General features: G+C 35.6%; 1 protein-coding gene across 3 annotated transcripts in view; it reads left to right on the forward strand.

The window, feature by feature from the left end:
• The window catches only part of LOC117422071 (steroid hormone receptor ERR2), a 75,680-nt gene that overhangs the window by 17,826 nt on the left and 30,686 nt on the right, over positions 1-27,168 (forward strand). Inside the window, exons 1-2 of one of the 3 annotated variants that reach the window (XM_058987886.1) lie at positions 1,589-1,660; positions 21,225-21,634. In XM_058987886.1, the coding sequence (XP_058843869.1) occupies positions 21,238-21,634 (397 nt within the window). In that variant the 5' untranslated portion in view covers positions 1,589-1,660; positions 21,225-21,237. Of the gene's footprint in view, positions 1-1,588; positions 1,661-5,317; positions 5,688-21,224; positions 21,635-27,168 lie in introns of those variants that run through there. The other 2 variants (XM_058987885.1, XM_034036713.3) reach the window with 2 other exon arrangements.

The raw sequence follows: 27,168 nt of genomic DNA on the forward strand, positions 1-27,168 counted from the left end.
TGCAGACCAAACAAATGTAATTCCAATGATCTCAGAAGAAATGCTTACGAAGCATCTGTCCAATGTCATAATATTTAATAACCTTTTGTGTCTGAATGGTCTTAAACATCTGATGGTTTTATGATCCCAGCTAATAACTTAATACCAGTACCAGCTCTGGCCTTTAAGAAGACCGAAATATATAATCTCCATTTCAAGGTTTCTTTTCATTGCGTCTTACACTGAGGCTGCTGCTAATAAGCCTGGGCAGAGGGATTTTGCACCTTTAACAAATTACATTTATAGATTTTCCCTTTGTGAGGGATAATCTGAGCTCATAATTTATACCACATCTGAATCTCAGCAGGGAAAAAAAAAATCTGATCTCTGAAATTGGAACATCTCTCAGATCTCTGCCTTATTATTTCATTCCCACAGTGTAAGAAACTGTTGTGTTACACATTCCTACAGCAGCAGTGTCAATGGGATTTTGTATTGATTTTGTTGTGTCTATAATTAATGACAGTATGCAGTATGTAGTGCTAATGATAGTACTAATGATTACTTCACGCAGAGGCCAGTGATTTTTTAAGTGTCTGAAAAGAAAAAGACAAACTGCCTAAACATGGTCTCAAAACCCAGTTCCAAACTATTTGTGTTCTGTCAATTAATATATAGCTCTGATGCCCAAGTGTTGTTTGAACCCAGTGCAAAAGTAAGCAGTTTATTATTGTATAATTTGTTTAATGATGAAACTGGAAACAGTAAAAATGCAATTGGTACACACCTGGCTTGAGTGTGCCTGTGAAAAAATGCTCCCTCTAGTGGTGGACCAGAAATTAACATCACACAATACATTACTAATGTCATTTTAGTTTTTTAGTTTTTTTGTAAGGGATTTTTACAATCTGCCATCAGGTTACAAAAAAAAAAAAACTATTAGAAAAACAATAAGATTGATAGAATATTTTTTGTACATCTTAAAGAATGAAGCAAAGAAAAGTCAAGAAGAAAGAATGGATGGTCTTCTTTCATTTTTGGCACACAGATAATTATGTACTATACAACATTTGCTAGCCTACATTTCCACATTTCCACACCTCTTACAAAACACAGTAAAATAATACACTAGCACTAAACAATAGTGTTCTAACATGTTGGGGGTTATTTAAACTATTGTGCGAGTCCGCCACTGTATAATGATGCCAGCTTGTGACAGTTTGTGATTTATGGTTTATACACTACCTGGAATTGTTGTTAGGCACCATGCCATCAATATAATACCTTTATAGAAACAGCATTTGAAAGTGTCCGTCTCAGTGGTACTGGGGTTTCCAGGGATTCTGTTACACACGCCGGACAAAAACTAATGGTAACTGTCCAGCTAATGCTTTGGCAAAATGCTCGGTGCCTGTTCCTCTTGCTTTACATTAGTGTCCAGGAATGGAGGTGAGCAGCTTTAAGGCTCTGAGGTGGTTTGTGAGTTTTAAAGTGTTTAGCTCAGTAGGCTGGGCAGTCTGAATGTAGGAGGAGGAGGAGGAGGAGGAGGAGTTGCTAGTCCTGTGTTAATAAACCCTACATTTACTAACACAGAGGCTGGGGCTGCCACTGTAACTCTGAGACTTCATTCTTCATAGCAGTACCTCCTGGGGAGTTCACTATGACCTACCTGTCTGATAAGGTAGAGTAACCATTCCTCCTTTACACGTCTTCTTTATCATGCAAGTGCAGTAGTTCTTTTTCTCATGTGTTTATACTGCATGTGATTGGGATAGGTCCACAAAACAAGGATACATGTTTTACTTGGAGAGTAAGGATTTTTTATTTTTTTAAATGCAAAGGTAATCTGTATGAGCCTATGAATCTATTTAAAGTTTTTTTTTTTTTTTTTTTAAGAGTTTGGAATTTTGTCTCTGATTTGCCTTGAATTAAAAGTTGTGCCTGAAGACATTGCAGGGGTCACGTAAAACTATGACTTTGCATGACTGGTGTCTTCTGTATGCTGTACCGTTCATGTGTTCAGCATGTGTTAAAGCTGTGATGCATTCTGTTGAAAAGTAAGTAAATGAAACTAAATGGGAAAATAAAATAAGAGGAAGAGAACTGTTGAGTTCAAACGAATGCTTGTTAGTCCAGTGAGTTTTCACTGATGGTTTGATGAAAGCAGCCCTGCTGGTGAGAATCTATTGGCTTGCATTTAAAAGAGAATGCTAGACTATCAGTCTACTGGTAGTGGACACCTGGTAGTCTTCAAACAGGGGTTAAGCATGAACACAGGAAAACAGGGAAGGGACAATGGTACTTCTGGTTACCCATATGTTTGTGATATTAGAAGTTATTTCTCTGTTTCCCAGTCAAGTCAAAGATGTACACCCTATAGAGATTGATTTATTGATTTATTTTGAGATGCCCTTTTTTAGTATGAGAGCTGCTGCAGTACTTGTGTTGAAATACTGTGTGACTTTGCTTGCTATGTGGAAAGCCCCGCTGTACAGTAAACTGCAGCTGTGCTGAGACAAAATACAAAATACAAAGACATCGGCACAGTTCTAACATCATGCCGTGCACGTTTTATTATCATTTATTGATACGTTTTTATTTACTGGGTTGTTTTTTTTTTTTATAAGAAAGTTGATATTTAAAAAAAATAATTTAAATAAGTAAAATGTTTAATTTAATTATATATTTTTAAATTGTAGTACAGAATAGAATTCATAACATTTTTCTAAACTAATGTTATTGCTTTTTCATATTCCCAACAGTCCTACTATATCAAATATGAATAAACAAGTGTAATTACTTTTACATCATTCTTACTGGTTTAATTAAATGAAAACAGTTTTAAAATATTATTCAATTCACACATTCGTATGAATTCAGTAATAGATACATATTCCTGTCCTGTGATGATGTTTCTGTGTCTGAATTAAATAGTAATATCATGGCAAGCAAACGCATACATAACATTCGGAACCTTGTGTCTGTCAAGTAGAAAATAATGCAGCATTTATTATGTTACATGTTATGCTCTAGCAGCACAAACAATTTATACTTCATGATAAACAAGGAACATTAAGCATTGTTATCTGATTGTTTTTTTGCAATACCTGGATTCGCTTTTATATCATTACATCCCACATTTAAATATATATATATATATATATATATATATATATATATATATATATATATATATATATATATATATATACAGCTGTATTTTTTGCGATGTACTGATTGGCAGTATTCTTAACTGTGAAATATGGTAGTATATTTAGAAACACTAACGTATATAATGATTTGACTTTCTCAATGTCTTGGCTGTGTTCTGTATTCCAGCCAACATTACACAAAGATATTAACATCAAGGGAACAAGGCATTTGAAAACGGGCCTATTACTTGACTGCAGCTCATTTTACTAGTAGGATTGATAATGCTTCTTGGTGTAAAGTTAATCTGTGCTTGTAACAGTATTTTTTCAGCTGAAAACATAATTATGCTGTGCATTGTGTGCTTTCCCTTTTTAAAAGTTGAATTATATAGGAATACAAAAGGTACCAAAGGATGTGCCATTGCTTTCATCTAAATGGAATCCGGAACCCAATTAGCCACATTAAACTAAATATAAGCTGAGCAGTTCTCTCGTACTTTTGTGTTGAAGGAGAGACTTCGTGATTTGAATGGCGGTGCTTGGAATGTAATATTCATTGAAGCCTCAGAGCCATTGTTCTTGCGCGTATTTTCAAAAACACATCAGGGGCTAATATATTAATCTTTTACAAAGCCTCCACGTGCAATATTTCTGTCCCCGAGAATAAAAGGTTCGTAGCTAGTCAAACTACAGATAGCTGTGCTCCATTCTTTTTAAAATGATTTTTATTTCTTTATTTTTTTTTGCTGATTTTGTAAGTGTATTATTACATGTTCACAAATAAAAAAAAAAAATCCCTTCACAAAGGATAGCAAACCAGATGCATGGCGTGCAGAGGGAATATTGTGTGCAGTAATTTCAGTAGCCCTCTTTTTTGGGCTGTGCACAGTTTGGTTGTAAATTTGTTTATTAAGACATTAAAAGGGGGAAATGTCAACCAGGTAGAAATAGAGAGAGTATGAGAGGACAGGTAGAAAGTGGGCAGAGATTAACGAGCTCCGCCTTGACCAGCTGCCATTGACCCTCCTTCACAACCTGGGTGTGCATTATCCTGGTTCAGTGTGTGCCTCAAGCCTGGGTCCTCTGTGTTCTCAATTACTGTAGCTGACTGCACTTCTTTATTGTTACTTGTATTATTATATGGCTGGATTATATTATCTTGCACTGCAATTAGTGTAAAACATAAAACACTAAAAAAACTAAAAAGAAAGAAACCATTAGAACCAGAAATAACCGGTCAGTTAGCTATTCAGAGAGAGAAAAAAAAAAGGTGGAGATAGGAGCTGGCACCTAGACCACTAGGTCACCTCTTTGGAAGATGGTTCAGATATCGAGGGTTTTGTCCCCTGAAGCAAGTGTTATAACAACAAGAATGGTCAATTCTGGTTGTAAAGGTGTATTATACAACTTGCTTTGAGGTGATGTCATTTCCTTAAAAAAAACCTCAAAGCCTTCTAGCTATTGTGTTTTATAGACAGTATGTTCATAGAAAAATAACTCAATTTGCTACTGTAGCTACTTCATTTAGACACCTTGTTTTCTCTGTTTAATAATAAACAAAAACATGCCTGGTCAGAAAGAAGTACAGTTTTAAAAAAATGGTATTTGTGGTGTGGAATAGATGTATTACTGGCAGATATTTAATTCTGTAAACATTTCGTTTTCTACATTGTCAAATGAGAATTTTAGGTGAGTTTTGATCTCACAATTTGCCCCTCAGAGCAGCAGGTTACTGAGATATAATGGATTATCAGATTATTTCTGTTTTTAACTTTGTATTATTTACTGAAAAATAACTGCTGTTATTAATACCAGCAGGAAATATTGCAGTGTTCAAAATCATTCCAGATGTATACTGTTATACAACATTATTAATGAATGGGCAATTATATACAATTTGCAATACATTTTCCAAATTATTTCATAGATTTTATGTTACAAATTACCAAAAAAAACCAAAAAAAAACTGTTTTTGTATAGCAAGAAGGTGTCCAAATTGTCATTTTGTTCCTAATTATTTATATGATTAATAATGTCTGTATATTGTCTCCAGTACGGTAGTGTTTTCCTGCGTGAGTATTTCAATTGTGACTGGCTGCCCCCACGTCTCCTCCTCCCATTCCTGCCTGCCTGCCTGCCTGCCTGCCTCTGCTCTGTCATTTTAAGACCAGCCCCTAAGAGCCAGCCAACAGCAGCTGCTCCATATTCATCAAGCCCTTCAGTCTTAAAGAGCCCTATCCTGACCATGGAGAGCTTCATTCCTCTCACTATCTCTCTCACTGTCTCTCGATCTTAGCTCTCTCTCTCCCTCTCTCTTTCACCCCCTCTACCTGTCTCTCACACATACATACATAAACACACACATACATTCTCACGCAGGGGTTTTGGGCAGTGCTGAAAGTGGTCTCTCTGTGCCTCTGCTGCTCTCCTACCTATTGGGGTGAATTGTTGTCAGTTCTTTCTCTTTTCCTCTCGCTGTGATTCCTGGAATGCTAAAACTGGACTGATGGACATTTCAGAACTTTGTATCCCAGACCCTATCAGCTATCACAACCAGTAGGTGCACTTCTTCTATTCTATTCTATTTCTTTTTCTTTTCTTTTTTTATAAATGTTTGCTTCTTCCTTGGATGAGTTGCAGTGGACCACACGCAACTTCTTCTCGTAAGAAACAATAATTGATCTCCCTCTCTCTCTGCTTCTATTTCAATGATGTGGTTTTGCACAATCGTTATACAATAGGTAGTAGCAGGCGCAGTATTATATCTGTGTTGAGTTTCAAGTGAATTGTTAAAAGGAACAAATGAGTGGTCTTATAGAAACATCCATAGTGCAGTGAAAGGAAAATTGTCTCGCAACTCAAAACTTTTATTTTGAGCAATGAATAAGTCAATAAATAACCAAACAGACCCATACTCCTCTTTCTGTCTGCCTTCTCTTTGGGAAGCACGCTGTTTCTTCACGGATAATAATGAATTATTGTAAAGGGGTTAGCGCTGCGATGCGTACTACAATAGCAGAGGAAGTTTTTCCGGCTGGTCCTGTATTTTCAGCTTGGCTCTCAGTGTGATGTGAAATAAATTCAAGCAGATTAGACACACTGAATAGACTAGATAATGAGCGGAGGATTACACTTTCAGAATATTTGCACACAGTAAGATAAATGAAGGCACCTTTAGCCCTGGTTTATGCTGAGTACCAGCTGAATTGTGGTAGAACAGATTGCCACTGAGTTTGTGTAACATCACAAAGCTGCTGAGGAGAGTTTGGCAGTTTTAAACCTATTTGTCTTTTAAAATGTGTATTTTAGTGTTGTGCTGCTGATTGGATTAGTTTAATTTGCCATTTGGAATAGGATAAGAAATTATATTAAAGTGTTTGTTAATGAATTGGTATTTCATAAAAGGGAAAAGCAGACTTGAGCTGCAGCAGGACATCAAGCAAAGGCATAAAAGTTCTAATAAAATGAACTATACCATATAAAAAGTGTGCTGCTCATCGCGTAACTTAACATGCAAAACAATTAAGGAGCTGTTTGAATGGTCTTTAATGCTTGACCTTTTTTGTAGATTTTATGAGAATTGTAATGTTTTCAAGCAGTTTTATACATATATACCTTTGTATTAATTGTTTATACAAAAGATACATTTAAATGTCTGTATAGCAATCTTATGATACACTTATTTTGCATTTGTGAATTCAATTTAAATATAAATTGGTTTGTTTTTGGCATAAGTTTAACTACTTGATATCAGCAGGTTTTGTTTTCCCCCAGTGATCTCAGTTATGGTTTATTGTTCTGAAATATATACCAATATCAATCAATAAATATCTAAAACAAATAGTTCTTGTCTTTGCACAATTAATTCACTCATAAATAAACATGCAGCATGTGGCACACGTATTGCATTTTTTAAATATTATAAGTATTTGCTATATGCAATCTGATTAGGGAAATTAATTCAAATGATTCCCCTTTTTTTTTTGTAACAATAAATGATGTATAATCAGTTATGTCTAACGTAACACAATGTGAAACATGTATTTAAGCATTGTTTAACAATGTAGTTTGAATAACTTTATAATTACAGTAATTAGCAAACAGAACCAGGAAAGTGGAAATTAATTAAGAAACTGGCATTTTGGTAAATATTTTAGGATCTGGTGCCCAGACATTAACCCTTGAATGACCAGGGGCCAGAAATGCCCTTTAACCCATTATCATACTCGCTTTAAATATGAATCCCAATTTAATCTGCTTTGTGTTTAATACTGATCTGGATTACAATGTTTTTTATATAGCTCTGCACTTTTCACCCACGATTCAATATAAATTGGATGGCTTAAAATCTTCGAAGAACATAAAAGTTAATATTTTTTCAATAAATTGTAGCAGATTGCAAAATTATTGTTGCACTTTTTATGTGCTTTATTTTAATGTGTTGCATAAAGAGTATCTTATAACTACACATCGATATCTCATGGTTAGCAATAAATAGATATCAGGATTTAAAAAAATATTTTTTCTTGCATTTAAATTGTTTTAAAAAAATACAAATATATTCCGTTTTTATTTCTCACATGGTGTAGATAAACTGGACTAACAACAACATATAATAAATTAATTTCACTAATGTTTATATAGGTTTAAAGCTTTTAATTAAATTAGACATAAATATATCAATTTGTAGCACATTTGGAACACATGTTAATATTTTAATAAAACACCAGATTCAATTTAAAGTGTATTACAGTTATAATCTAATCTGTAGGGCAGTTTATAATAAACAATATTAATAAACTATGCCCTGAGATACAATTACAATACATGTATTGGAGCTATACAGTGAAGATACAATTATAGTATATTGAAACATTGCATTTTACAGTTTAAGATTCATTTTTTCTCTCTCGCTGGGGTGTATGCAAACTTGAGAAGATGTTTTTAGGAACCGTTACAAGAATACTGTTCCACTGTACCACCTTTCACACTTCAGAAACATTTTTAAATACTTTGGTGAATATCTCATTTTTGAAAGAAAACTGGTGGAGTGTGATGAACACTAAATAAAAATGTTCAGTGTTTTTACAATAAATATAATTAAAATATGTGGCACTGTTGTATGCTTTCTAGAAATAATGGCATTGAATAACTGTATAATTTTAAAAATAATAATTCAAACTGCAAGGAGGTGCAGGCTATTTTATCAGATATGTTTGGGATTTGTTACTTTTTATATAAAATAAAAAAAATAAAAGGAAGGTGAATAAAATAATATAAAATTAAAATAAAAACAACATCTAATAACTGGGATTGTACAGATCTTGAAAAAATGTAATGAATGTGTAATTAAATATTTTAAATGTGGTGGATATATTTGAATGCTGAAGTGTTAAATGCAGAGAGTGTTTGTAACATCTCTAAATGTGGTGCACAACATATAATACTTTTATAGAAGTACACATGTGCTGTTTCTGCGCAGATTTACAAATGTGTTGAACATCTTTGTTGTTGTTTTAATTGTGACTATACAGTAGGACCAACAGTTTTGCATCACCCTATAGAATTAACTCATTTTGCTTCATAAAGTCCAGTGAAACCTGGTGAGTTATGTTATGTTAACATATTGAATTACATACCACTTTGTAGTTTTCCATATACTTAATGAAAAACTGACCAAAAATTAAAAATATAACATTTCCAAATCTAACATAAAAAATACTGTATTACTATTGTGGCTTTCTTTGATTACATGATGTTAAATAAAATATCTAAAGAGGAGTTTTAAATTTGACAGAGAATTAACTCGTAAAATGAATTCTAATGAGTGCAAGGGAAACAACTGTTTTACTGTTTATGATTGTATATATAGAGAAGAGTGTTTATCCAAAGCCAGGTACTTCAATATAAAATGTAAAAACCTTATTAAAACAATTATTAAAACCCAGAGTGGTTAAATTGGCTTTAGGTTGTCCGATTTGTAATGATCGAATGGGTGAATTTGACAGCGGTAAATGACATATTGATAGTTAGATACTAATAACATGCTCTAGATGTTTAAATAATTAAAGCACTACCAACGAACCTAAAATATCTCCCGAAATGTTTTCGCTTTACAAATGACCTTTGAAAGGAGAGCGGTTGGTGGAGCGCGGTAGTCAATATACGAGGAATTCAGGAATGTCTAATGTCTCAAGAAAATTATTCGCTTGATTAAATTCAACTTCCTCCACACTTTCATTCCAGGATTTACAACAAGTTCTCAATGTGCATTTATAATTACATCTAGTATTTCTTAGCCAGTTAAACCAGACACAGAATATACATGCTATGGTGAAGAATACTTTTTAAAAATGTGTACCGTTCTGTATCAGTCACAAGTCATTTAGAGTACAGAGATTGCAGATTAAAATAAAGTTTTCTCCAAATGTATTTGAACTTAGTGCCTATGATGCCAAAAGAGATTTCTTTTCAACAGAATATAGAGTAGGCCCTTGAATCCGCCTTGTTTTATACACTGTGTGTGATCTGTATGTTTAGGTTGTATGTCTAGATGTTTTTAGTGAATGCAGTTTATCTAAATGACAATAAAGTCACTATAGGAATCAAAATCCGTTCTTAATTAGTAATTGCTGAAGTTAAAGGGCAAGACTTTTTTTAAGACGTGTATTTTTATTTTGAATTGAATGAACTAATCATACTGTATGTAGATATCATTGTTTTAGGGTAGTTGGGATCCTAGTACACTATATGTACAGCCTTCTACATCCAAATATACCATATAACATTGATTTTTAAAAAGAAACTGAACATATGATTTAAAATGCTGTCTCTTTAAGGTTTGGTGCAGAACTTCCATATGAAAGAAAATAATTTGTTAATATTGTATTAAGCTTCTTCTAAGAAATTAAATGTGCCATCAAAATCAAATATGCTGTACACAACAAAAGAAACCTGAAAGATGTCTCTTGCATTCACATTTATCTTTGATTTTATATAGCTAAAAAATATACAGTCAAAAAATAAATATATATATATAGATAGATAGATATATAGATATTTTAAAGGAAAACTGCTGTGTACAAAAAAAAATGGGTATAATTGTTTTCTGCACTGACATATAAATGTTGCTGGGGAAGTTATTCACTAATGTATACTGTAAATTGCACTCATATCACAAATGTGGTCATTTTAATTGATGGACTTGAAAGCATGTTGAATCATGTCTTGTACTGCAGGTATGAAAACACCTTAATATTAATTAGTGAAAGAATGCATGATTTAACTTATATATATAAAAAAAAAACATAACTTTGATTAAAACAAAAAAAATAAATACAGCACATGTAGTATATATATATATATATATATATAGGCATTAAACAGTAGTGTTAGACAAAACCCTCGGTGGCTTGCAGGAATAAAGATTTGTTATATTGGAGAGTTGATATCAAATATTTTTTATGTAATGTTATCATGGAATGCACAGAGATCAGAGTGGAGTTATTTACAAGTTAGTTTAAAAACAGAGAAAAGCAATTCCATTAGTGTATCTCAAGTTAAAAGCTCTTTGTGAAATTACAAAGTGTTCCTTTTTATTGAAGGTAATCACATTTTTGTTGTCTTCCTCGAGATGGTATCGGTGGTTCAGCCAGTGGAGAGTAACTGATTCAGTCCTCACAGACGCTATCCAGATGGGATCAGCTGACAGTAATTTAGTTTCAGAATACATTAGTGAAACAAGCTTTTGGGCACGATCGGAGATCTTGGTATTAGCTGGGGTCCTGGCTTCAGTGTCCACTTCAAATAGTGACCACTGGCTATTTAATTAATCTGAGTAAACAGAAGCGACGTATCTGCAGATCTACAGACATGTAACTGGGGCATTAGGGATTTTCCTTAAAACCTAGTGCTTAAATTAAATTTTACACTTAACGGGGTTTCCATAAGAAAAAATCTAAATCCATTGCTTTATTTAAATCAGGGTTTATTTTCTCATTCATTATAATGAGTATCTCTACCAGACCCATCCCTTTTTATTGACAGCTTTATAATCTATACTTAGTAAAGAAAGCCAGCTGTAGTACAGACTCACACTGTTTAAAATTGCGGTCTTACATTTTACATGCTAATTGCACCTTATGGTGAAACCAGTGAATAGCAGTCTTTTTCAGGCAGGATTTCAAATCTCATAGTAATTGCACCCCTCCTCTGAAGCTCGTGCCACAAAAGACCTGAATTCCACCTCTCTGTAAATTGAATATCTATTGAAGGAGATTGGGATCCAAGGTTCCTCAGTCAAAGTGGCATTAGCCTAAACCTGCTAATCCACATTTACATATCTGAGTACATCTTGCCCTTTAAACAGTAATCTGGCAATTAGCGAGTCACCAGGAAAGGTGTTACAATTTTTAATTGTAACAACATTTACTTTTAGAACGCTCTTTTCTATATATAAATGTATAGTACTATAATAGATAGATAGATAGATAGATAGATAGATAGATAGATAGATAGTTCATTTCACTGACAGAATTGGCCAAATGATTCCTTTCTGAATAATCAGCAGGTTACATTTGTAAATCAAATGCAACACTTAAATGTAATAGTCAAGCTAATTTGTATCACCAGATGGAGTATTTCTGTGTAGTCTACTGCTGAGAGCTAATCCCTTCTGTTTTGCGACCATGCCTAGAGTCCACCCTTTACCAGGCTAAATGTATCAATGTTTTCCATGCATACGGAGTACAGACCGTCTATCTATATGTGTTGTTTTTGATATTTGTATTTACTGTATAAAGGATAGGAGTGAAAGAAAAGTTGCTGCTATAGACATGCAAATTCAGTCTCACACATCTTAGGGCAAATGCGTTAAACGACTTGCTTCTCTCCTGAAGCACCACTTGACCTCAGAAAGAGTTTTGTTAAGAAGGCAAAGCTACCTGCACTCCCAGAGGAGCCTTCCATTAGAAAAGTGAATAATAATAATAATAATAATAATAATAATAATAATAATAATAATAATAATAATAATAATAATAACCTTGTATTTTTTATAACAGAATAATGGCTTTAAAAGCACCATTGGTTAGTCTTTGGGATTCCATTAGGTAGCCTGGCATGCTGATGCCTCAAAGGCATTTGCTGCGCAATGGTGTCACCATCACAGTACCAGCATGTCAGCAATTCTCTGTTCGCTATAATAGAGGATGGCTTCTTGATTTACAGTTACAGTTACACCTAGGCATTTTCAGGGATCTGGTTGGAAGCCAAAGGTATACAGCCAAATAAAAACTTAAGATGCCCCATAAATTAAAAGCAGAAGGGCAAAATGTCATCTATGATTATTATTATTAGTAGTCTTTTTCAGAAATTGAGAAAATGTCATAGAACTAATTTACTTATTTGTCTCTTAAATATTCCAGATGCTCTTGAGGTTAGTGCTCTTATTGAAGCCTCAGACAGTGCTATTTTTAACATATTTGCCGCACGCATCACCCAGGCACTTTAAAGTTAAGTTAAAGCTGCACATTTGTACCGAAATTAGGATCAGCGAAATACATTTTTGCCAAGCGTTAGCTAATGGCTTCCTGGAAAATCAGCTGCTGTCATATTAATCCATCTTTTTTATTTTTTTATGGAGGAAAATGTTGAATAAAATATCAACTGATTGAGTAGTAAAGCAAACATCACATGACAATTTGATGCAAGGAACTGTCTGTGATTAGCACTGTTTCATTTTTAAGGGGTCATTGTAACTTTAACTAAAGAATTATAAGTCAGTTATTACACAGTAACACTTCTGTGTGTGGAAACAATTTAGCTGTGGGATTAATGTGCATTACTGTTTGCAGACAGATCACGGTAACAGCTGGCATCAGATACTATTTAAACATCAATCGTGTCTTCTAGTGTAACAGTGTTTCAAATGGAATTATACTGTAATACTCTGGTGAGATGGTTATTCTTACTCAGAATTAAGCATTACTGATAATTGGTTCCATTATTAATAGCACAGTGAGCATTCTGTCAACGTATGGCACAGTTTTCTCTTCTGGGGCTTAACACATAAATAAACTGAATATTTTATCTCATGTCTACAGGATTGTCCAAATGGAAATATTTAGTTAGAAACAAAACACTCTCACAACACATGGGAATGTGTTTTTATATCATCCCTACCTTTTTTTACAGGTAATAATAGGATATTTAATATGCAGCATTTAGACAGCATGTTATTGCTTGCAGTTTGTGGTCGTTACACACCGCAAGAAATTGTATTCAATACCTATATCATTGAATAAAATGTCACAGTAAATTGAGTAATAATGTATAGTATGTGTATTTACACATTAAAGAAAGACAACGTGCTTGAGCCAGGCATGCGGGTGTTTATCAGCGAATGGTATTGATATCGAGCGAGCAGTCGTTTGAAGGTTATGTTTCTGAACAGTAATTGAAATGCAAAATAACATTAGGATCGATGGTTAGCTCTGTTTATTTATTAAATCAATATTAAAACTGTCCTTCACAATACTCCCTCTGATTCTAACTGACAGCTTAACCAAGTACGCGATGTACACAGCTATTCAGTGACCTCCCATTGGCTCTCGTTTACATTTTGTTTTTTAATCTTACTCAGAAATGGAAGGGTTGACATTGGTTTGTATTTTATTGTCTGCACTAGGGGGTGGGGGGGTGGGGGGAGTTGGTATGCTTTCAATGTGGGAATTCACAGGTGTGGACATTTGTTAAGTGTTTTAGACCTCTAAGTGATGCTGGATTGACATTGGAGTTACATGGGACAGTGTGAACCGCCTCACAAAGCACTCTGGGGTGCAATGGCATCACAAGCACATTAGTGCTGAAAGTGCTTTGGTTGCAAGAATAAAGCACCACAAATGAATTCAATGTGAAGTAAAAGGTATTTAGTAATTTACTGACGCTCGATGAACCCCAAACAGCTGTGTGCTGCAGTGTGCTGACGGCAGGGTTTTATTTTATTAATACTCTCCTTGGGAGAGTGTGGAAAACCCTTGCTCTCTGACTATAGGCTGGGGCAAGGTCTGCCTGATCAGTCTGCCATTGACACTCAAAGAGAAGGAGAGAGCCTGATGTACACAGTGTTTACATTCACAGGCACTTCTACATGCTGAAAACGTTTCTCTCTGTGCTGCAAAAGCAACCTGATTCAGCTACATTGCAGTCGGTCACAACAACCTGTATGAAGAGGGATGTTTGGATGCACACACAGATGTTATTTATTTCTATATTATATAGGCAATATACTGTATACAGTATTAACCTTATGTATTATGTACCACAGAATGGATTGTTATTTTACAAACGTTCTCAGGGGAATCAAGAGATTTCTCTATCAATTCAATATTAAAGGAGCTATATTTTTCAACAAAAATCTTATGCTATAAACTTTCTCCTAAAATTTAAATAGAAACGTTGTTATAAATGATCTATGTCGTGGAGGATCGAAACACTGATGCCTTTTAAATATCGCTGACATACACCAATTAGACTATTTGGGTGAGATACATATACAGTTACTTTTTCAATGAACATCAGTGGTATTTACTGTGGATCTGACACCATTTAAAATGTACAATATACAGAGAAGAATCAAAATGCCACAAATTAATTAATAAAGGTTTACACAGTCCCGATGTGTAAGCAAGATCAAATAACATAACACATTTCGTTCTTTTTTATATTATGTTCATGAAGTATCCGTATAGCTGTTAGGGATCCTCTAGGCACCCCACAGGGAATATTTTGGAGATGCTAGTTTTTCCTTTTAATTCGATTTGTGAACAACATCAACAAAAAAAAAGTAAAAAATGTGGCAAAAGCTCAGGTCTGGTGTGATTTGCCATGAGAAATCACCCCTGTTATATCAATAGAGAAAATTACAAAAGATAAAGGGGATTTATTCTAATCTCATTATCTGGTTTTATTTTATTTGGACAAATAAGGACAGTGTTTATTTCCACGAAAAATAGAAAAAAAAACACCTTAAATTGTCTTGCATTAGAAAATGCTTGTTACTGAAAAATACATAAAATTTATTTTTGTTTCAGTCATCCAATCAGATATTGTACGTGCTCAGATAAGATCACATAACAATTACCGATAGTAAGATTCAATACAGTATGTTGCCTCTTCGTGGGCAATCCTAAATAGACAATAAACAACACACAGGTGGCTGCACAACACTGAAAAGAAAGCACAAGAAAAAAACAGATGCTTGAATCACAAAAAGCGTTGGAACTAAGCGCTGCCTTTGTAAGAAAAAAACAGGGACAACATTGAAGAAGACATTGGCCAAAACTTTTGTTTTTATACATTATATTTTTTTATACATTTATACTTAATTTATATAAATTTTATTACATAATTTATGTAACTGAAGTTTGAGAGAAACAGGACAATAGTCACTCCAGCGGTCAATAGTCAAAAAAAAGATTGCCTTCTGACATCACAGGTTTAATAAACTGTTGGCCTACTGTCTGTGACATTCAACCAGCCTCAACCCCAGCGAATATCTCTATATAATGTTCAATGACTCTAGTATTACTTTCTTTTATGATAAGTCATTTTCAGACTTTTATTTCCAACAGTGTTTACCAGCACTTGGACCTTCAAAGTTGCAGGCAATCTGAAAACTAAGTTCTGTGTAATTATTGCATACAAGGAACTAGAAGGCAATTTGTTCTCACCTTGATAAATTCACTTGTGGGTGCGAGGATAGGTTCTCCTGCACGGTCAATCAAACTGATCTGAAGGGTTCAAGCATTTATCAAAATGTGTAAGTGCAACAGTTAATTACTTTTAAAACACTGGCATTTATTTGAGTTTGTCTTTCTAAGTAAGCAGTCTATATTTACACGTCTTTTATTTGTATTTATTTATTTTAATACTCGGCATATTATTTTTTGACCATCACAATATAAACAACAATCACAACAAAACATCTGCAGAAGAAAGGAAAATCTCACAAGTCATGTGGATGCCAGGAGTGAGATGTATGTGTGGATTGCCCCCTGAAGGAGACCCATTAATTCCAGCAATTTCCCCACAGTTTAATTAATCCTGAATCGAGTTGTGCTGAACGCTGGGATATAAATCACTCAGGTCCACTGGAGTTTTTATTACTATCGCTGTTTATGGGAGAGGAGAGGAGAGATGGAAGGGAAAAGGTTCAGATGTGAAAGATCTACATTAGAACATAGCTGTTGAAGGGGGGTGAGCCATGCAGGGCGGCAGTGTGGAGTAGTGGTTAGGGCTCTGGACTCTTGACCGGAGGGTCGTGGGTTCAGTCCCCTGTTGGGGACACTGCTGCTGTACCCTTGAGCAAGGTACTTTACCTAGATTGCTCCAGTAAAAAACCCAACTGTATAAATGGGTAATTGTATGTAAAGATAATGTGATATCTTGTAACAATTGTAAGTCACCCTGGATAATGGCGTCTGCTAAGAAATAAATAATAATAATAATGCTGGCATTGCTATTAAACTCCTTTATCCTTGTACCCAAGCACTGCAGGGTTGACAAGTTCAGCCCTGTAGACTACCTGAGTTATATCTGAGACTGCCCCAGCAGTCAGAAGTGGCATCACACAGGCTCTGAGAATGCTTCTTGTTTTATTGTCTGAAACATTGCAATTCTAAGTGGAAGGGGCAAACAGACCAAAAAAAAAAAAAAAAAAACATAAACGGTGCTGTTGCCCTATAACTTTAAGATACCCTTCAACCGTAGTGGATTATCCGAGTTGAGTGCTGCTCAGCTACAAAGGCCCAAAGAACAATCTGCTTTACCAGGTGTTCTGCAGGTTATTTCAAGTCTATGACAAAGCGGTACACAGTCACAGGTGCTGTGGTAGAAAAATCTGTATTTACTGTACAGTCTCCTGAACCGAGTGGTCAACTGCTGTATAACTGTGAGTAAACCACAACAGATTTTACTTTTTCAAATGAATAAAAGAGGCCACTTGAATAAGCAGCCATTATTATTATTATTATTATTATTATTATTATTATTATTATTATTAGTAGTAGTAGTAGTAGTAGTATGACAAGCATGTGAAAGCACATGTGAATTTCATGCATGCACTTATTCATTATAAAATAATTTTCAAAAGCCAATTGAATTTGAGTGGAGTGAGCGGTTCTCTGTTACAGTGAAAATTCAAAGTAAAGAAAACAATACATACTCAATGGAATTTAATTGAGATTTTATAAGACGTTTATCATTACTCAACAGTCCTCCGCGATTATTTTAATAAACCAGACCTAACCAGTCTAATATCAATACTGCAAGGCTGGAAAACATAAATCATGTAACAGTGCACTTTAACATGATGTAGAACTACTGGGGGCTTATCAACAACACGCAGAATATTACTGGAGTACAGTAATACTGACAGTTCACTTCACATCTTACTTCAAATGCGATGCCTGCGTTTTAACATGGAAGAGATTCATCCTTTTTACTCACCCTATGGTCCAGACAGTGTATAAGTAATACATTTTTTTTAAATCTCAGATTTATGTTTTTATTTATTTATTTATTTATTTTTTTTACAAACTGAAATTTTAAAATATTAATAGTTTAAGCTAAAACCAAACAGTACTACAAAAGCTTTAGAGTGACTTACTATAAGTGTGTGTACATTTTTTTCAAACCTTAGTAGTTTGTATATTCATTATTTGCTTTATGGTACATCTGTAGGCCTGTACACCGGGTCAGTACTTTATTTTCATGGCATCTGTCTGAAATTCAACATCCAACAGCCCCGATGTATTAATTGCTGCAGCATTGCCCTTTTTATTAACTTTATATATATTTTACTTTTTTTGCAATGCCACAATCTCCCCTTTTTGCTGATGAACAAAATAATTTATGATTTGGGCAGGATGGGCCCTTTGTTTAAATTAGATAGAGTTTCCCTAAACAAGGACAGCCTATCAGGGGAAGATTAATGAACTAATTTCAAGCATGGCTCCTTGCCTCTGTCCTTCTGTACACCAAGTCAACCTGTGATTTACGTTGGACCTCATACAATGGGCTTTACCCCTAAAAATGATGTGCAAAAAAATGCCAATTATAGAATACACCCCCAAAACAAATGTTGTATTCAGTCCAGTAATGCCGTTGTATACTTTAATCTCTTTGATTACTTAGGCAGGCATATTTAAACTGTTTCCGTGGTTTCCAATATAAACATGCAGTCCACACATGAGAGAAAACATCCGATTTAGATTATGAATAATCAGAATGTTCTACAGTAGTACTAGAAAAAAAAAAATGCTTTCAGGTGAACAAATACATTTAAAAAATGTTCAGTGTTATCCAAGCTATACATCATCTATTTATAAGGGTATGGGACACTTAACCCGTGCTATGATAAAATGTGCGGCTTGAAACCTTCCGAATGTATTCATATTGCGCTAAAAATAGGAAGCAGAATGCTTTTATTAAGAAAAGATCAATTGATCAGGATTCTGGCAACAACAGTGCTATCTTGCAGGCAGTTTAAAACGGGTCTCATGTTGTAGCGCTGAATGACATCATTGCTTTATAAAGACACGGTTACATAGCTGGAGGAGCTAAATTTACTCCTTGTTGGAGACAGAATAACTTAATTGTCAGGGCTTTGCACAGCCAGGTCCCCCTGTGGTAATCCGGCACCATCTCGAGGCTAACCAGAGTATCGATCCAGGCACAGTCCAGATGAGCTAGCATAAACAACACACTTTCTCTCCCATTCAGACTCCATTTCCATTTATGCTTCTGCATTGCAAGCCTTGGAATCATAAATCTTTGTCAGCTTTACATATATAGTGCATTTTACAATAAAGAGGTCTGTTCTGTCTCCTTTCAGTATTAAGCAACAGACAAATGAATAGAGCCCACTATTAGGGGCGTCCCCAGCACAGGAGATTAAAGTGGGTCTCACTGGAACAGATGCAGTGCATTTTTTTCATCATCAAGAACCCCCTTCGTAATAAATCTGAAGTCATAATTGGATAATATCTTTTAAATAATATAAAAACTTTCCCCCTATTTTAGCAAGACTTATCAGGGTTAGCCAAATAAGTATTAATGGAGAACTTTTATTTCTGAAGGTACAAAAAGCGGTGTCTGTTATATTATGCTATATTTTTTATTTTAATCTTACGCTCTCCAGCATAGTACCTGTCGACTCCACAGAAGAAGCCTCTTCAATATTTCCACTCACAGAGAAACTGAGGGGCAGTTTGGAAGATCATTAGGCCGTCTAATCTCGGTCACAGCAGTATGAGCAGAATATTATTAGGGCAGGGAAATGTGGTTACGAGGGCCAGGTGCAATCAGATTAAAACTGAACTGCACATTATGCTTTGTGCTCTGACCACTCAGCATGAATCTTGATTGGTAAAGTGGAAAAAAAATAAAAAAAAGTATTTATTTCTTTGTCGACAAACAGAGTTAGCAGTACAGCTCAGGGAAGCATTCTGTGGTATGCTGCCAATTAGGACATCATTGTATTAGTGCCCTTTCCATACAAGTGGACCAGCAGGAGTATACATGTTGTAAAAGCAAATGTTTTTTTTTAATAAAACTAATATTTTTTAAAGGAAATAAGTTATTCATCAAAAAATGAATAATCTAGTCTTATGGTAATGTACATGCAAAGCTTAGGCTATCAGCTTGTGAAACACTTAATAGTTTATTAGGATTTCACCATCCCGCAATCTTCTATTAAACAGTAAGGACCAAGATCATTCTTTTGAAAACCCTGCTCCACAAGGTCAGCTGTTTTAATGGGGGGTATCCTGTCATTTTTTAAGTTTTAAGAGATATTTAGAGCTCCAATGAATATACATGAACGCTGAGAGTGACACCCGAGAATGTGATTTAATGTGACACGGTGACCCCATCCGTGTTAATTCAGGAAGCAAGGGTGAGAAAATAGCGTTGGCCTGCTGACCTGGAGGCCTGTGTTAGTGTGAACCCACCATCACCCAGACAGAAAAATTAAATCACAATGGAATGGGAGAAAAAAAACAGAGAACACGAGGAGTCACTTCTCAAAGTCCTTCAGTGTCTCCCGGTTTGGCGACGGCTGTGGGCGAGTGTTTGACTTTCAAGATGTTACCTTCTTGTCACTCTGTAATTGTCTCACAAATCCCAAATCCCAGAACTATCAGTTCTGATAGGCTGTCACGATGCAGTTACAGTCTGGGAGGTTATTAGTACTTTGATTCTACAAACTGAAGTCTTGTACGGTACAGCAAGCAGTGTGATATTGCAGGCACAGCATCTAAACCACAAAGCCTTTTACTCCACTTATCATAACATGAACCTCCATTCCGTGTTAGGCAAAGCATGTAAGCAGGACAATCATTTAACAAAAAGTCATTAAAAAGGCCAAAGAAAGCCAAAACCTGAGTATATTTCTTTGGTGGAAATATATGTTTAAATATTTTCATGTTTCAATTTTGGCAGTCAACTTATTAAAGTTCACATATTAACACTGAAATACACCTGGTCCATATTTTTTTGGTGTTTATACATTTTTTGGAAGTGATAACTAATATGGGAAAGCCAGGATTTCTACTCATTAAGAATGAAGTTACAAGCTGCGGCAATCAGAAGTTGTATTTCTCAGGCATTATTAGGGCTGTACTTGACATTTGCCACGGTGTGTGTCCACTGAGTGGACACTAATGAAAGACTGCCATGTTACACTACAGAAAGGTTAACCACAGTCTACTGCAATTGAAACACTTCCCCGCTGTTTCCTCAGTGTGAAGTGGCACTCTGTACACCACTGACAAAGGCAGGAGGAAAACAGTGTCGATTTCGAAAACCGACAGCAGGTGGAAAGTCGTGTTAGTTTTAACATTCATAAAATATTACAATAAAGAACACCAAGAGCTCAGTGTAACCTTTTTGTGAGGGGTCCTTTAAATGGTTTATAAGTTGTACCTGGCAAGGCTGCAGGGCTTATGTTTTCATAGAGTGCATGTTTCTCCACAATAATTCTTTTTTTGTATTTTTTTTTTTGTATTTTTTTTTTTGTAATCAAATTTGCAGGCTGCTTAACAGAATGGCCGTTGATGACCGACACTTGACCTCAAGCTGCGGGTCGTACATCAAGACAGAACCGTCCAGTCCTTCATCCGTTATCGACACGGTCAGCCACCACAGTCCCAGCGGCTCCTCTGATGCCAGCGGTGGATATGGCATCATCATGAACGGTCACTCCAACGGCCTTGACTCACCACCCATGTTCACGGCCGCGGGTCTAGGGGGCGGGGCCTGTCGCAAGCGCTATGACGACTGCTCCAGCACCATCATGGAGGACTCTCCCACTAAGTGCGAGTACATGTTGAACTCCATTCCCAAGAGACTCTGCCTCGTCTGTGGAGATATTGCATCCGGCTATCACTATGGCGTGGCCTCTTGTGAGGCCTGCAAAGCCTTTTTTAAAAGGACAATACAAGGTATTTCTATTTTGTCTTTCAGAAAAACACACAGGCCACAACTTTTACACCTTTTTTTTTTTAAATGTATTTATTTATCGTTAAGTTTTTAAAGTGATTTTAAGTTTAATAAGCTGAGCTAGTTGAGCTGCTGCTTTAGCTCTGTGGCATATCCTTCTGGCATATAAGCTTTGTACATACTGTACATTTCAAATGATTTCTGTGAACCACCCCATTGACGAATGGATAATGTATTATGTATGGAGGTAAGTCTGACTTGCATGAGGTGTACCGGCTTATAGATACTGTACAAAGTGGAAGTGTTAAATTATCTTGAAACAGTATGGTATTTACAGTACCAGTATCTTGATTTGTTATGTAATAATGTGTGCAAGTTAAGTAACTGAAGGTTATTGTCTTTAACCCTGAACATTTAACTCTTTTTTTTGTTTAAGTTTTAATTCAAGAGAACATATTCATTCACGTATAACATTTTACTTTTGATAACAAAGTGTTCTTCTGTAGGTCTGCTCCCACACACTAATGTACATCTATATTTATTAGGTTTTAAACCCACAACCATTTACTTTGGATTACTCATAGCTAACGCTTGCCCTATGTATGTAGACAAACAAAACCTATTTATATTAACTCTGCTGCTTGCTGACAAATCAGGTATTGACAAAAAACACTTTCACTTGAATAATACATTTAAAACCGAGATGTATTCCTTTTCTGAAAACATATAATGTAAACCCTGCGTAAAAAAACAGATATTTACAACTAAAGTCAGCTTCACACCAAACTACAGCACAGCGAGCTCCTGCACAATTAAGCGCAGAACCATGAAAGGAAAATTGAGAAAATACTTTTATCCTCACTTTGCATTGTCGATTCGAAATCCCTGTTTTATTTTCTCTCTCGTTGTGCTGCCTGTAAGTGTAATGGGACTAATCTGCTGTCGTTTGTCCGAGCCACAGGAGTTTTGTCAATAACAATCAGCGTTTGCAAAGTGTAATTAAGGACGAGGCTTTTCATTAGAAATAAAGGGAGGGGGCTGTCTCGAAGGAGAAGGCTGCCAATTAGAAACTCAGGCACGCGTCTTGCTATAATTTCAGGAGAAAAAGAAGACTTCTTTAGATTGGAGAGGGACCGGGCTGAGTCTTTCCGAGGAGAGGTCTTAATGGAATATTAATCAGAACTGGGCAGGAGCCTGGAAGAAGGCGAGGGATAATTTGGGGGAGGAAAGTCAAAATAAAATAAAAAAAAATGTTTTTAACAGAATACCAAAATTAAATAATGGAGTAAATGGAGTCTTACAATTTACATCTAACTGGAAACTTATTACTGAATGCGCTCTGACTAATAAAATAATAATTAGGCTAATGGGATCTCTGAATGCCAGACGACTTTCTTAATGAGAACAAAATAAAAAGGTTAGTTTTAATTCGTGACTTAATTTTAATCAATTAGCCTTGCACAGAACCTTAGTAAAATGTGCCATTCACTGCTTGTTCTGTTCTGCAAAGCCAGCCACATTACAATCTGCTTAATGTAAATGAGGAGAAGAGGAGGGTCAATCCTGTCTTTTATTAAGAAAGAAGTACCATTTTTGCAACTAAGATATTTCAGGTTATTATAATGAGTTAAAATGCCTGCAGTACAAGAGAGGTAGTGTGAGAGAATATTTCTTGTTGTTCAAATCAAATATAAGTTGGACGGATGACACACGGATGGAACTTTAATAGGATGCATCAGCTAATTGTATTTTGCAAAACACACACACACACACATACACACACACACACACACACACACACACACACACAAGGTACTGTCCAGGTGTAGGCACAGTATGGTGGTAGTATGTGTTTTGTAGTTGACAAATTTTATGACTGGGATATAATTACAACAAAAAAATTAAAACCAGTCACTAGGACACCAGTATTTCAGTACTTAACTATCCACATTGGTTTAAACAGTATTATTCGTTTGATTTTACAGATATGTAAAATATATAATTATACATGTATTTAGAAATGCACTAAAAAGGCTTCAGCTATCTGCTGTAGCCATCATCTAGTAATGTGCTTTTACCCCACCATGCCCTCCAGTGTTTTATAGATAGAAGTTACTGTATCTCTGAATGTGGGGTTAGGTAGGCATTGGAAAGCCATGGCAGGCACCTAGGCACCTATAAAAACATTCCATAAAAGAAACGTCAAGCTTGATCTGACCTGTACTCACCACCGCTAAACAGGTAGGTGCAGCTTTACTTGAGGTGTATTTTCCAAAGCCATGACACCTAAGTGTACTGCAGGTATACGATCAGACCAACGTAATTTTTCTGAATGGGGATAGAAAATCCTAATTAGTAAAGTCAGTTCCAAAAGTTTCCTCTGTGCATTTTGTCCAGGACGCGACCCATTGAATGTTTCTCCTTTAACTGCGGCAAGCAGTAAATCCTTATACAGAATATCACCTATCTGTCTGCCAAAGCCCATAGTCCCTGGCGTACACCCTAGATAGTTCCATTCATCAAGGCAAGTTACAAATTAACGTCCTGCTTTATCATCATCCATCCTTAAACCAAGTCAATTTCATTTACCTAAAATTACACCTTCATTCTTCACCTCTTGTGCACTACCAATCATCTGTTATTGAGCGGTATTTTTTTTTCTTCAACTGCAGTCCATTTTTGTCCTGATTTTTAAACACAGGTGTAAAATTGGTTTAAAAAAGTAAACCATGCACATATTTCTTGTCATTTGAAGTAATAGCCCTTGACAGTAAGCCTGTAAAAGTCTGTTTAAATTTTGATGAGAAATACCTGCCATTCTACTGTAATTTACTTACGAGGACCTACTCTCTACGACTCGAGACTTAGCTCCCTGGCACTGGTCCTGCAAACCCATAAAATAAATTGAGACACATACAAATCTTGTATTGGTTTAGTACATAACCTTAGAAGTATAAACATAGTATTGTGTTTTCCAGCACCATTCATTCCTGAACGCCCCTATAGTTACTTGCTTTTGGTGCTACTTTTTTTTTTTAGGGGGAGGGTAATAGAAAAAAAAAAAAATTTAATGGGGGTTGTTGTAACTTCTAGAGAGCCATTTCACCTGTAAAAAAAAGGGGTGACATTAAAATGATTCTAGAAGTGCTCCTGCCTACACAGTAACTGGTGGAATCAGATCAGTTCTGGGCTGCTCCTTGGGAAATGCAAATAAGTATTGCTTCAGTATTTCTATTAAATGGCTAAAGCTATGGAAATGGCATTAGATAGAGAAGAACTCTATTGTCTAAGCCTTGCAGGATTTACAACCTGAGTCCAGATGATCCTTTATTAGCAGGTGATACAGACTCTCAGTGGATTGGTGGATCAGCGGTTCAGCCACTGCCTCTGCAGAAGGCCTTGGGTTTGAATCCCAGCTGAAATTGAATTCTGATCCATTGCAATTGAACAACAACAGCAGCAGCATTACATTTGTATAGCGCCAGGAAATTTACAGAAATCTATTTAACAGCTTCTGTAAATAAACATAATGTATTGAGCACATTGTGATGCGAGAACTCGTCATTGCCGGAGATTAGCAGGAAAACCAAGAGATCTTGGAAATACCTCCAATTATAATCTGCTAGAACAGAAATTAAATGAACAACGGTGTGAATTATTATTTTTTTTTATATATGTCTGAGCTATTAAATATAAACATATATTTGTTACTATTTGTAACCAGGATATAGGGAGGCTTGGAAATTACAGACTTATTTTACCAAAGTCTGATGTATTGTTAAATAGTTTAATACAAGATTCAATATAAAATATAAGCTGCTCCAGCATACATTGAGCTGTGCGTTGATGATCAGAATTGAACCATTCAAGGCTTCTGGCTCACTATTATTTATTCTGTAAATTACCAGTAAGACACATTTGCCAGTTCTTGTTATTTAGCTCTGACTTAATGACCAAGATCAATGTCCCCAAATCTTACTTCTTTCCAAATGTTCTAATGTTTTTGTATCTATACAAGATCTAATGGCTTTATCAACATGTTTCCCATTAGGATCTTCAATGTGTAATCCATAATCAGTGAAGGAAACAAAGTGATTGATGTAAATGTAATGAGGAAGATTACACACGGTGGAGAGCACAAGTGTTACCCATTTTAATTCAATCCGAAGCTGCTCCTTTTCTGCTGCTAATGACAATACATTCACATTCATGTTTTTTTGTTTTTTTTTTTTATCACAGTGAGTATAATTTAGCTGGTACCCATACATTGTTAGTGAACTTTACCAGACGGTCCTGGGCCTGCTATGTAAAGTTACTTTTCCATTCGCAGCCTCTTTTGGATTCAATCAAAACATCCAAACAGTATGACCCACATTACTTACTTTTACATGGTCCTGTTTGTTCAGACTTCAAGACATAAGAGGACACACCACTGCAGCAGAAAAAAAAACAATCCCTGTTTTCAAAGCTTTTGTCATTGGATTCTCTATTTTCTGCTCTTTTATTTTTCTCCATGTTTCACATACAGTAATGTGCTTACAGTGATTGTCTCAGAGCATAACAGAGCCTGAGAATTATCAATTAATGCTAAGACCAGGAAATATAAATCAAAATGACTTGCACACCTGTGCCAAGGTGGTGAACACGATGCAGCATACACCACCATAGCCAAGATCAGCAATAGCATTTATTAACATATGGAGGGGGCGGAGAGGGGAATCATTTTGGCAGTACCATATATTATAGTATAATATAGAAGGTTTACATATGTGAAGAGCTTGAATACTTGTTTTCCAGGGCAGCTGACTCCTCGGGGGTTATTCTCTCCCACCACTTCCCAAACCTCCACCATGTGCCTGCTGTCTGCTTCCAGTTTCAATGGCAGATTGGCAGAGGCCCGCAGCCCATTTCTTGTGTATCTGACCTTCTCTTGTCTTGCCAGCTCTCCTGGCAATGAACCATGCCACACCACATGGCACTGACACCATCGGCGTGGTCACAAGTGTACTGCCAGCTTCTTCTGTCCCCCTACAGCAAGCCCAGTGATGGCACAGCAGCGCATCCTATTGTCTACATTTCTGAAACAAAAGCCCGAATAAGTAATTAAGAAGCCCACATCTTCCACAAAAAAATGTATATTGAAAATTATTTTTTAAAAGTTAGTGTAGCGCATACACTTTTTTTGTAAAATAACGTTTGAACTTGTATACATGGGAGCTGATGATGGCTTTGTAATTCTAATTCTATTAAACCTCAGTTTGAAAAGGGTTATTTTACAGCATGCACTCAAAATATAATTCAGTACACATATAGCCAGCTGGGGTTGAACAAGTGAAAAGAAAAAAATTCACTACAGCAGGTATTAGGATCTCATCTTTGCATTATTGAAGAATATGTGTTTTTTTTTGTTTGTTTGTTTTTTTAAAGCACAGGTTGCTACCCTTTTGAAGCAGCTACTAATATTAAGTACCTTTATATTGCTGTTAGAATGCTGGTCATATACTTTTGACCTTAAAACTGAATAGCATGTATTGTG

Source organism: Acipenser ruthenus, chromosome 15, assembly GCF_902713425.1.
Source record: "Acipenser ruthenus chromosome 15, fAciRut3.2 maternal haplotype, whole genome shotgun sequence".
Lineage (NCBI taxonomy): Eukaryota > Metazoa > Chordata > Actinopteri > Acipenseriformes > Acipenseridae > Acipenser > Acipenser ruthenus.